The sequence below is a fragment of the Acanthisitta chloris genome, unplaced genomic scaffold (genome assembly GCF_000695815.1).
Source record: "Acanthisitta chloris isolate BGI_N310 unplaced genomic scaffold, ASM69581v1 scaffold8884, whole genome shotgun sequence".
NCBI lineage: Eukaryota > Metazoa > Chordata > Aves > Passeriformes > Acanthisittidae > Acanthisitta > Acanthisitta chloris.
In genome coordinates this window covers 64853-77673 of record NW_008669866.1, presented here as the reverse complement: position 1 = coordinate 77673, position 12821 = coordinate 64853, and the positions used below count along the sequence as shown (strand labels likewise).

Here is a 12821-nt window from a genome sequence, read left to right as displayed (position 1 = left end):
AACCTATCAACTGATTATTGCTGCAGCCATCCTAAATCTCCCATCCTATGACAGGAGATTTCAGGATTTTCCTGTAGTCCAGTGTGCTCTCAATTTGGAGAGAAGGATGGGGAAATAAAAGATAGAAGGCATGCTGAAACAGTTTGATCTGTATGTCCATGTACTAGCACATCACAAGAAATCATAATTCTGTCAGTGGGCACTGCTGAGTTTACAAAAGTAAAGCTTCATGTGCTCATGGTGCAAAGTTTCTTGATATTTAAGCTTGTGTGTGGACTGCACATCTTGAGGTATTCCAGTTACTGAGGATTAGTTCTGTGGTTTTTATACTTAATGTTCACCATTGAGAAACATGGCAAAGGCATAAAATAACTGGCAATGCAGAATCCATAAATGGTAACAAAAAAAGAAGTCCAATGAAATTGAAAGAATAGAAATGCCACTAACAAAACAATCTGAATAATCAACTTTTGTAGGTATTGAAGAGGTTAGATAAATAAGCAAAATTATCTATGTAGTTGGCAGCATATGCTGATCTATAGCACACAGTATTTTTAGTAAAATATACGATCCCTTATACATAAGAATTTTCCTAGCCATTAGCTAATAATGTGTAAAGTATTGATTAACTACAAAAAAATTATTTTAGGATGAAGTTTTATGCAAAGTTTCTTGACAAGAGCTGTCCTCAGAATCTGGGTACAGCTTTAGCTGTTTTGGTATCTGTGGCAGTTCCAGTGCAGCATAAGCTAGATGGCTAAGGTTTCAGCTGAGATGTTGTAAAGGTATGAGTGGATGTTGTCTCTGTCCCAAGACTCTCAGTAAGCAGCTAAACAGACAAAGATGTAGAAATGAGAATAATTAGGTGGGTTTTTTTAGTACAATGCAACAAAGTATGTTGATGGAATGGTTCAGAGAGCCTCAAACAAAACTATCATGGAGGTTCTCTTCCTCAAATTTTGTATGAGTTAGAGCCTAGAAAGTATTATTATAATTATGAATCCTTTCTTTCTTTCAGGAAATTTATTGCCAGATTGACTTTAGTCTTCCAGAAACACTCAAAATGTTCAACAGTGTTTTCAAAATTATTTCTAAAATTAGAAATAAATATCAAGAAGTCTGAGGATTCGCCCTTATTTTCAGCAGTGCTAAACACAGCTCTCATTGAAGTCAACTTTTTATCAGTTAAAATCTCTTTTAAAATTATGCTACTTTAGCTTTGCAGTTTCACACTGTGATATGAAATTGTTTCTCATCTACTTTCCCTTCCTGGACTATAGCCTGTCAGTGCCATTAATATGGAAATACTTGGATTAAATTGTGACCACTATAGCATTGTGAAGTAGCCTTAGATGGTTCTTGGCTTAGAAGAATGCTCCCCTTGAAAGGTACTGTGTTCAAAGTAGCTTCTTTTCTTTAGTAAGCTGTTAGTAGAAGTGCTGTGATTAATTTTACATCCTTGGTTTCAGATAAGAATTCAGTGAGATTGTCACAATATGCAGGGGGCACCTGTCCTTGGAGTAATTTCTTATAATGCCCAATAGCATCAGAGATAGGTTGAGTAAATAATTAAAGATCTAATGCACAAGCAGGCTACGAAGCAAGAGCTGGCACCAGTTTCTGTAGGAGAAGTATACTAGAACTGCCTGAAATCCAGCTTCTCTGCTCCAGGATAAGAGTAATATAGCTGTCATGTTTACCTGATTTCCAGAATTGCTTTATTAAGGCCCGTTAAGGACATTAAGCAGCTACTCCATAAGCAGCAAGTACCTGCACAGAGGGAAAAAATGGGCATAATATAACAAACAGGGTAGAGGTAAATAGTCCATGCTTGCAATGGATGAAGTCTGGTTAACCAGGACTCTGATGTACTTGATATGTATTTATACACATATGTGTTTAGATGTGTAAAATGTATACTATATTTACATTTTTAAATCTATAAATACATAAAAATAGAAATACCTACATATATAAATTATCAGGAGAGGGCAGGTAAGGTAAGTGTGCTGATAATAGCATAAAAAGCTCTACACAAGGACCTTATGAGGTTGAGTAATTGCATAATAAATTCATAAATTAAATTCAGTGTAGTTAAATGTAAAGGGAGGCACCTATGAAAAAATCATCCCTAACCTCACATACTGAATGATGAGCTGCTAACTGACCATTACAATCCAGGAAATTGATCTTGAGATTATGAAAATGTCATCTCAGTAGCAGTCAGGAAAAACAAAATGAGAAAAAGCAAAATAGACAATGTCATTATGTCACTGTATTAATCTTGTTCACACTTGCTGTATTCAGACTGGTCCTCTCATTTTGCAAATGATGTAGAAGAATTAGAAGAGTTGCAGAGAAAGGCAAAAAGAAAAACATTCAGTGTGGAAAAGGGACATTCTAGGAAGGATACAGCAGAATTGCAAAATCACATAGGGACTGGAGAGTGGTTCTGCATCAAGGAGGTATTAGAGATGTGGAACTCCTTAGCAGAGGTTGTTTAGGATATTTAAGGCTTACACAGGTCAAAGAAAACACCAGATAAGTACTTGGGAAGTAAATCTATTAAGAATTATTGACCACATAAAAAAGTATGTCTGATTTGGGAGAAACCTTGAGCTCAAAAATGTTAGAGACTGGTAGAGAAGCTGGAAAAAGGTATCTCATATACTTGGCCTGTTCTTCCAGTTCCCCATCCATGTCTGATTTTGGCCATTGTTGGGCACATGATACTGGACCAGACAGAATTCTGCCTGGTCCAGTATGACCATTCTTAGTACTAATTCTTAATACTAATCTCATTGATTTTGCAGTGAAATTTGTACAATTTTTTAACAGACACTGATAAAGTGGCCCCTTTTGAAAGAAATGCCATAAACATTTGTTGATGAAGTTTTCCTTACCATCCACTGGCTGAAGCAGAGTGTTGCTTTTTTCTTTTGCCATCCAGAGCCACAATCCCTTGAAACAAAAAGATTAAGGAACTCTTTTGGGAGAGTTTCTGCTGGGGCATGCATAGGGAGTTGCTCATATTTTTCATTGTAGTATTCTAAGGTTCCTTTCAGACTCATGAGACCATGCTTAATTTGAACCTCTAGTGAATAGGAATTACATGATTAATTGACAATTTGTAAAGCTTGAGTGCAGCTTCAAAGTTCTGCTCCTCAAAAATTCTCTGGCAAAACGAAAGGTGGGGTGCAGCTGTAGGTAAGAGTGCATTAGTAATGTTGAATATGAGGAATAATGTAGAGCTGTATAATATAAAAAGAAAATTACAATTGCATCTTCATATTATAGACAGTTTTTCTACAGGTACCTGCTTCTTATATGGATAGTCTTCCTGGTGCTGGCAGAGGGCCTTTACAACTTCCTTTAAGGGCTGAAATAGCAAATATCTTAGTTCAGAGATTTATTTTCAGGTGCAGTTAAGACTCCATTGCTCAGCTGTATACCCTTTACTTGAGGATCAGTTACAGTGGCCTGACAGCACTTCCTTAAACCAACAGTTTGGATAAAGAAAGATGCAGATTGTTTGGTGTGGTGGTACCTGGTTTAGTTCCAAGATCTTTTCCTGGTGTGCTGAGTGGGATCAAAAAATATCAAAACCTCTGTTGACCTTTTTTTTTTTCACTTCCACTTGTAGAGAACTGATGTCGGTCACTTTTAATTTGTCCTATAATTGAATGTGTTAGTGTGTTTATGTTCTTAGTGTTTTGTTAGTTTTCAAGAGTATTCCTGTAGTCCTGTCAAAATAGGTAGTTTTCTCATAGGAATTGGATAAATCATAAGAAAAATTACAGGCCTCAACAATAGGAAATATTTAGGAGACTACTTAAAGACAAGTTAGTTTCTGGTTTTCTCACAAGCTTGGGATATAGCAGTCTCCTACTCACCCTTCCTGCAAAGATTGGTATGGAATAGTTTTTTTCTTACTTTATTTTTTTTCCTTTCCTCTGCAGCATTAAAGCTGGGCCCAGAAGCATTCAAATTTGATGGTGGTGTAGAGGCGGTGGCAGTGCGGCAGAATGAGAAGTATTACATCCTGAGGCCAGAAGTGATAGAGACCTACTGGTATATGTGGAGATTCACCCACGATCCAAAGTACAGGCAGTGGGGCTGGGAGGCAGTGCAGGTAACTGTATTTAATTATCTGTCAGTAATTTAATTTTGTGTATTTTCCTTTTGTGGCCATTTTAGTCTTGTGGCACTGAAACACTTCAACTCATAATTGATTTCATGAGTTCTGGTAAACCAGGGTATATATGGGGGTGCACACAGTTTTTCCTGTTTTGCAGCTGCTGAATCAGATGCAGAGGTGAGAGATGCATACAGCTCATGAGTTTTAGGCTTGGAAATAGAATCCACTGGTCATGACTGCTACTGTTGTCTGTAGTCCACAACCCCCAAGAGCTCCTCCACTTCCCTGCTACCACTCCAGCAGTCTTTGGAAACAGCTCAAAGCCAGTTTCAGAGATGAGAATAAACATTAAAGATAACAAGACAGTAATTAAATATTTTTACTACAGTCAAAGGAGATGGTGAAAGAGCAGAGGAAGAGACAAGCCTGGATAAACTTTATTCTGCAAATGAAAACCAGCTTTGCTCCATAGGCAAGAGACTGAGAAAAAGTATTTAGAGGAAGACATCTCTTGAGATGCTTGTATTCATCAGGTGCAAGAGAGTTAAGACAGGTTCAGATTATTAGTCAAGCTCATTCCTATCCATCCCTTGGCACAGTTGCAACCATGTCGAAGAGTCCAAGTATTTTAAGAGTTCAAGTATTTTAAGATTGTGTCATAGTCACCCTTTAGTGAGGTTTTGCCTTACAGTCTGTTTTGTTAGAACCAACACTATGTTATTCTGGAGAGATGTTCCACATTTATTACATCTGTATTCCAGAATGCATTGCTGCTGTCTCCAGAATATCAAATATTGAGTCACATCATCCCTCCTGCCCAAACTATGCATGTTTCTAATAAAAGAAACAGAGTAGTTAGTAACCTACTGCTTGCCAGTGTGGAGTTTTACAAATGCTTGCTGATCTAACACCAGATCCAGTTGTAAGCTATGGCTGGGTGATCCAACTGAGATCAGGTCCTTTGTGCTAGGTTAAAGAATTTACAAATGTAAAGATTCTCATACCAGGATCAGTCTCTTAAGCACACTGCAAAGCATGTCTTTTAATTGCCTTTTGTTCAGTTTTCTCCCATTGCCTTCATATCTTGGTCCCCACTAGTGCTTTCAAACCAAACCCTTCCTTCCTTCTCCCCTGCCTCCAATTTCCTGTGTGTGGGGTAGGATTTTATTTCACCCTTCTGTCAACCTGCATCAAAGTTGTAAATCAAACAGCCCATGTGCTTAATTGCCTTCTTTTGCTTGTTTCCTTAGTAAAAGATTTCTTTATCCAACATAGCCATAAAATATTTTTCGCCTCTGTAAATGGTTTCAAGAACCCTTCCTTCCCACAATTACAGATGTTCTTACCCCACTATTATACTGACACAGAAGCATGAAGCTTTTTGTTCTCCAGGGTTTCCTGTTCACTGCACATAGATAATAAGTTCTTGTGTTTATTCCTCACACCTGCTCAGCACTTTTCCTTCTTTCCTACCACACAGAGCTCTGTCTGTGTTTATTCCTCCATTTATAAATTGTGAAGAAACTGGTGTGACACACAGAGCAGTTGGCTTACTGCTCTTGTACATCACTGTCTGTATTCACTTTCCTTTTGCCTTTCAACCTCTGAAGCATACTTCTCATGGTGAATGATAGTTTCACCATAAGTCTAGTACTTCTTTTAACCTGTTGGGGACATGGAGTTTTGTTTCCTAGTTATAATCTTATTTTTCTACACTGAACATGGTGTAACTGGTGTTTGATGGCTGAGTTCTGGTGGTCTCCCATGTTTGCTTCATTAAATGGATCAATACATCCCTACCCAAATGGATTTGGGTTAGTTCACGGATATGTTGGAGGTCTGCCTCTGTGGTTTTAAGAACTCTTCAGAGATGATCCAAGATACATTGCAGAGTCACCTGGCTTATAAGTAAACTGCATTATTTAAGTTTCTCAGCACTCCCAAATCTATCTGCTTTTATTAATAGGAATCTACACAGAGAGCTAGATTGTGTGTGTGTATTCAGGAAGTTCAATCTTGCATTCCCTCAGTGATCACAAATCCCGGTGACAGGGTCTCTATCTCTTTCCTAATAAAAAAAGGCTAATTCTCCTTAATACTTAGCACGGGACACAACATTCAGTTGTATTGGGCCAGGCAAATTGGATGGCAGTGTGCTGGGGGCTGGCTGAAGTCTTATAGAAATATGCATGCAAGATATTCAGGGTAAATACAGAAAATTACTAAAATCCTTTTGAGGCTAATTATTTGAAAGCAGTAAGAGCCACCACTTCGCAACAGACATGTAAAGCCAATTACTAATCTAAGCTGTGTGAATGAAGGATTCAGCTATTTGTTGCAGGCTTGTGTACTACTTGTGTCCTGCTACTAAGTCAGATTCTACGCAGAGTCTGCAGAGTTTGTTCAGAGTTTCTGCTTACAGTGAAAATAATAGACAGGACCTCAAACTCAAGCTAACTTCAGACAAATCGGGGATTAATAGTAAAATGGAGTGGAAAGACCTATAGTGCTTTGGCCTTGTGACACTCCACCTGGAGTACTGCATCCAGTTGTGTGGTCCTCAGCAGAAGAAAATATAGATATGTTACAGTGGGTCCAGAGGAGGCCACAAAGATGATCAGAAGGCTGGAGCACTTCTCCTGTGAAGACAGGGTGAGAGAGCTGTTCAGCCTGTAGAAGTGAAGGCTTTGGGGAGTCCTTATTGCAGCCATCCCATACTTAAAGGGCACTTACGAAAAGGAGGTAGAGGGACTTTTTATATGGACAAATAGTGATAGGACAAGTGAAGATGATTTTAAACTGAAAAAAGACAGGTTTAGATTAGATGTTGGCAAGAAATTCTTTACTGAGAGGGTAGTGAAGCACTAGGCACTGGTTGCCCAGAGAGGGTGTGGATTTCCCATCCTTAGAAGTGTTCAAGGCCGGGTTGGATGGAGCCCTGAGCAACCTGATTTACTAAGTGGCATCCCTGTCCATGGCAGGGAGGTTGGAAGTAAGATGACCTTTAAGGTCCTTTCCAACCCAAGCCATTCTATGATTCTACTTAGTGAAGTACAGTAGAGAGAAAAGAGCCAGACATAGGTTGGAGGTAAAAGAAACATGGTTTCACAGTTTCATTGGTTAGAAGCTGTGAATACCACAGCTGGTGAAGAAAGTGGCACAGTATTTATGGGCATATTGTTGACACAGTCAAGAAAAGTCACACCTGAAACAACAGAAATACCCTCAGAGGAACTGAGAGAGCTGGGGTTTGATCCGGAGGCACCTCAAATTTTATTTCCAAGGAACTTAGGTCAACTGTGACCTCCCCATATGTTACAGGCACTGAAATTTCACATTGCCTCAATTTTGAGTTGAGATACTTGTATTTGGCAAGAGTACATTGTTGCATATTCTTCTGTCCTAATCTAGACTTGAATAATAAAGGAAACTAGAAAATTCACTTCTTTTGGTAGTTTGTTCCATTACTTGATTACTTTTGCCATTAAAACACCCATGCTTTATTTCCCATTTGAATTTGCCTAGTTTCAGCTCTCAATCACTGGATTTTGCTATGACTTCATAGTCCATATTAAAATGTCTTTTATTCCCCCATGTTTTCTTTCCAAGAGTTTTCTTAGTACTAAGCTTACTACTGACTCCACTTAAAATGCTAAACAAATTGTACTGTCTCTCTCTGTAAAGCATTTTCTCCAAATGCCTGCACCCACATTAGTTCATCATCCTTTTGTAAAACTGAACTCTAGAATTGTATATTCTGGTTTTGTCTTTACCCGCAGCCCCATGCAAAAATTAAACTATATCCCTGCTACTGTTTACTGTCCCTGTGTGTGCATCTGCCACAGTGTCTTTGCAGGAACTCCGACTGAATTGCCTTGTGTGGACACCGAAGTCTTTGAAATGTCTCTACCTTCCAGTCCAGCCTGGTTCTGCAGTTACACAGCCTTTATGACTAGATTTAGGATTATGTGCCTGGTTACATGAAGCTTATTTTGTTCAGTATCCAGTTGCCACCAGATTACACTGTCTGCTGTTACTTACCTATGTCATTTTTGCCAGCAGCAGTGTTGCAGTGATTGATAAACCTTCAGACCACTCCTTGTGGATCTCTGTGAGAAGCAGCTGTATTTCATGGTGATTTTGCACTGCCAGTTTGTTCTTAGAACACTGCCAGTCAGTTTTAAATTGAATTATATTGATATGGTATAGTTCTGCCTTGTCTTTTCAAAACATCTTGAAGTACCATGTCAGTTGCCTTAGAAGCTTTTAAGTTTATTACAGCTCTCCAGTTACCTTTATTTGTCAAATTTGTAAACCTCAAAGAATGAAATCAAGCTTGTGAGCAAGATAGTTTTCTATAAAACCATGCTGATTGGTGTCAATTATCCTCTAATTCTTCTATATATTTACATGTGTTACCATAATTGATTGGAACTAACAGCAGGTATGCCATCCTAAAATTATTCATTCTGCCAATGCCTCATAATAGCAGCATTGCCTTGATACTCTTCCAGTCATCTAGGGATTCCCTGTATTCTAGGGTGCAATAAATTTAGCATCATTTTATCAGAGAGATTGGTCTTCAGCTCTTGAGTGTATCCAGGTGGCAAATCAGATGCCACTACACCAAGTACTCTGAGGTCTGCGTGAAGGCAGAACACTGCAAATTTCAAAGTGGCTTTTAAGCAGCTTGTCTGTGGCACCCAACCTTTCAGCTAGTGTCATGAAGTTCTGTGCACTTCTGAATCCAGGACAATTTACTTGTTTATATTTTAAAATTTTATATTTGGATGAATAGCTGCATAGGAGTCTTTCAGAGGCATTTTTCCTCCACAGTTCATTAGTACCTGTACTGTCTAGAACTCTGATCAACCAGGTTAAATCCTTTGCCGATTCCCATTGCCAGTATAGCTGGAGTCTGCCTTCCCAAGGAGAAATTTCTGAAGATACAAGGCTACTTGGTAATTGTAGGGGGAGAAAAAGATTAGTATAGATCACACCTTTTCTTTCTCCAGGCTTGTAGGTCTGCTAGCTTCACCAGTGTTGCGCTTAGTTACCCAAGCATGAGGTGTCTACAGCCCAGAGCAGGATCTCAGTGCTATCTATTATCTACAGTGTCCAGAATAAACAAGTTTTGTTCCTTATGCTGACTTGGGGATATAATTCTTCAGGAGGAAGGAGACAATGTCCTAACAGTGGTACTATTTATTCCTTCTTTTTATTTTCCCACAGTCACTAGTAACTTTCTCCTGTCAAAACTGTGGCATACAGCATCAAGGTTGCTGCATTGTAGACCAGAGAAACACCTGCAAGGTCAGACTCCACATGCTAGAAATTCTGGCAGGACTTGTAACCATTGAAGCTTCCTCCTGCATTTTGCTACACTTCAAAGTAGAGACAAGGTCGTGTTCTGTGTTATTTATTATAAAGAGAAGATAGTGGCAAGGGGAGGCACTTTATTTCTTGCCTGTAAAGCAAAAGTGCTTTGGCTCTAGTTTATTCATATTAACACATTGCTCTACTGAAATTTGAAAGAACTTTGTACACTCTGGGTTATTCTTTGGTCCATGAACAGCCTCACATTTGCACAGGGTAAGAGTGTAGACTAGAAGGAGGTTAGCTTGTAGTACCTGATGTGCTGTCAATTACTGTCCTAGGTATCTTCCCTTTTCACTTTTTCTCCTGATTTCAGTGATGGCATCTGCCAGCATTCTTTGTGCATTTGTCCAGTGGAAAATTCCTCTTTGTTTCCCAGTATTTGTAGTATGCAGAGGTGATAGTAAGGACATTGAAGAGTTAGTTTTGATTGAATCTGTTTTCTGTGCATAAAATGGGCATCATTCAAAGCTCACTTGCTCCCCTGCCTTGACTCTCCTCAGCTTCTTTTGAATATACCTAGCAAAAATCAGAATTAACGAAAACCTGGGCCTAAAGCACCATGTGGAGAAAAACTTCATATAGGCTAGCAGGCTGAATCATAGATTGATTACTGGACTAGAGGTAGCTATGTGCAATCGTAGGTAATGACAGACATCCTGAACCAAACATTTTCCTTCATCCCTGTTCCTTTTCTGTCCCTGCAAGAATCTATTAAAAGAGTTGGTGTCTGCTGAGGAAGCACAGTCACACAGCAGGGACACACCTGTGAATCATTTCAGAGTCGTTTCTTTGGAGCCAGTTTTAATGGCTGATATCCTTGTGTGCTGTAAGGTTGTGCATGTGAGTGGAATAATGAAAGTGTAGGAGAGAGGTGCTCTGAGCTGTTACTGTGTTCTTTCTAGTCTAGTCCTCTTCCATTGTGCTTTTTTGCAACACTGTTGGAGCTGGGTGGTTTGTGAATTGCAGATCTATTAGCCCCTTTCTGTGTGGAATGTTTATGGATTTAAAACTTCATGCGTTAAAGATACAGAGCTCTTCTGCAGTCCAGCACACAAGCTGACTTGAGTTTCCACTGTATAAAGGGAAAATAGAGAAGAGCTTATGTAGGAGATGGGAATGTGGGGAGAAAGCAGCAGCTTGAAGAGTTTATTATTAATGATCCCTAAAGATGAGTACAGTATTCCCACTAACTCCTAGTCACAGAATTGTGTAACTCTTCAGACTTTTGCAACTGCAAAATCCAGGGATGTTTGTCATTTTCCTATGCACATGGTAGCACATATTGGATTGATTTGACTGATGCATGTTCTACTCAGTGTTACCTGTGAGGAGCTCAGAGCAAAGCTCTAAAGAGTCCATGTCATATCATCAATATCAGTCAATAGTAAATACCCAGGAAAGAAAGTGTTCTTCCCCAGAATACTTTCTTGGCGTGTAGCAGTTTGCCAAATGTAGTCTTGTTAGTAGCCCTGGAGGGATACTACTTCTGTATGTGTCCAGTCCCTTTCTATTTCTTTTGGTCAGCATATACTGTTAACATCCACAGCATCCTCTGATAAGGAGATTCACAGCAGAAGAATGCAGCATGCAAAGAACCACCTCCTTTGTGGATCCTTTAATGTTTCCAAATATTTGTCTACAATTAAATTCTCCTTGTCTTTTCCCTTCCTCTTTGCAGGCAATTGACAAGTATTGTCGAGTTAGTGGTGGCTTTTCTGGTGTCAAGGACGTCTATTCTTCATCTCCTATGTATGACGACGTACAGCAGAGCTTTTTCCTTGCTGAAACTTTGAAGTAAGTCCTCTTCACTCCTGCATCTTCCTGTAAAAGAGAACATCTAATTTCTAGAGGAATGCACTGACTCAACAGGTTTTAGCTTTAGCCAGTGTATGTGAAGATTGATTTTGGGAATTAGGAGCTCAAAATGGAGCAAGGAGAAAGCAGGTCCTGCAACTGGCAGTACTGGTGCCTATTTCAGGCACCACAACATGTTTCATTGTCAAGAAGGATGTCCAAGGTCACCCTGTGTACAGGGATAGTGTGGCTATTCTACCCTTCTGCTGGGTCCGTACCAGATTCCTCTACATAATCACAATACTTTGTTTCCCTATGTTATAATTATAAAAAGAAATTCATCCACTACTACCTCCTCTGTTGTCTTCTTTAATTTCATTTCACTTACTCCATCAAGTTAATTTTCTGGAGACTAAAAGCTATGCTTCCAAAGAAGAGCGGCAGCAGTTTCAAATGGTCCAGTCAGAGAAGCAATACCTCCCCAGCAGCTGATGTTATATGATTGATCTGACTATAAAAGCCAAATCAGAGAATGAAATCTGCTCCTAAGGGACCTCTGTGGTGATAAGGCTGAGTTTTGATGTATCACCAGAATCCTGTCTGCATCTTAAATAATCATGAGGAGATCTGAAAATTCACTGGTGCATCACTCAGTAACTGGATATACTATAATGCAAACCTTGCAGTAGATGTCAGTTCTAAGAAAGAACTCAGAAAATTATATTGGCTTTTGGTTTGTATCATTTCCTGCTTGTGGGACAAAATCAAGTCTTATTGAAGAACTGGATATTAGAAGTTTGATATTGATGCAATTGGCATAGCCAAAAGAGAAACTGGTTGAGATAGCACCTTGAGATAAAATAGAAAACATGAAATCAGGATAGCTCAAATGGTTATGAAAATAACGACGTAAGGGTTGGGTGTGATGCCATGGGGAAAATGAAAATGGCCCACAGAGGAGGGGCATCAAATGTGTTATGGACTGCCTGCTGTGATCTTTTCTGCTGTTGATGATCACTTGTGCCTCTTTATTCCCCTCAAATTCAAAATTGATAATGCTCCCAAACATGCATTGTTGCTGCTTGGATACTTTAGCTCATCAAAGATACCTGGAAAATTATGAGAGTTTGGGCAGTACGTGACAAGAAGGTACCTGTTGAGTGGGAAGGAGCATGACGTAGAAATGGGTTGCTTAAGTTATTCCAAAGGAAAGTGTGAATCAAACTGGGAAGGTGAATTTGAGTAAGATGAAAAACTGCTGCTGTGGGGAAAAAGAGTTTGGAGAGCTGCAGAGGGAGAAAGCAAGGCAGGAGTATTAGTTAATTGATGAGGAAGGGAAGAAAAAGTAGAGCTCCACTAACTGGGTTGTGCTGTAGATAGAGCTGGCAAGTAAGGACAATGGGAGAATTGATCAGGCAGTGACACACAACTGTAGGCAGCAGACACTACCAGTGCCTGATTGAAAGAGAATGAAGTAAGAGCAGAATGACGTGTGCACATTTTGGATGTG

General features: G+C 39.3%; 1 protein-coding gene across 1 annotated transcript in view; it reads left to right on the top strand.

Annotated features, from left to right (window-relative positions):
- Positions 1–12821, top strand: part of MAN1A2 (mannosidase, alpha, class 1A, member 2) — a gene marked incomplete at its 5' end in the record, with an annotated part of 130400 nt that overhangs the window by 116077 nt on the left and 1502 nt on the right. The window contains 2 exons of the mRNA XM_009073476.1: positions 3960–4132; positions 11196–11311. Of these exons, the coding sequence (XP_009071724.1) occupies positions 3960–4132; positions 11196–11311 (289 nt within the window). The remainder of the gene's footprint in view (positions 1–3959; positions 4133–11195; positions 11312–12821) is intronic.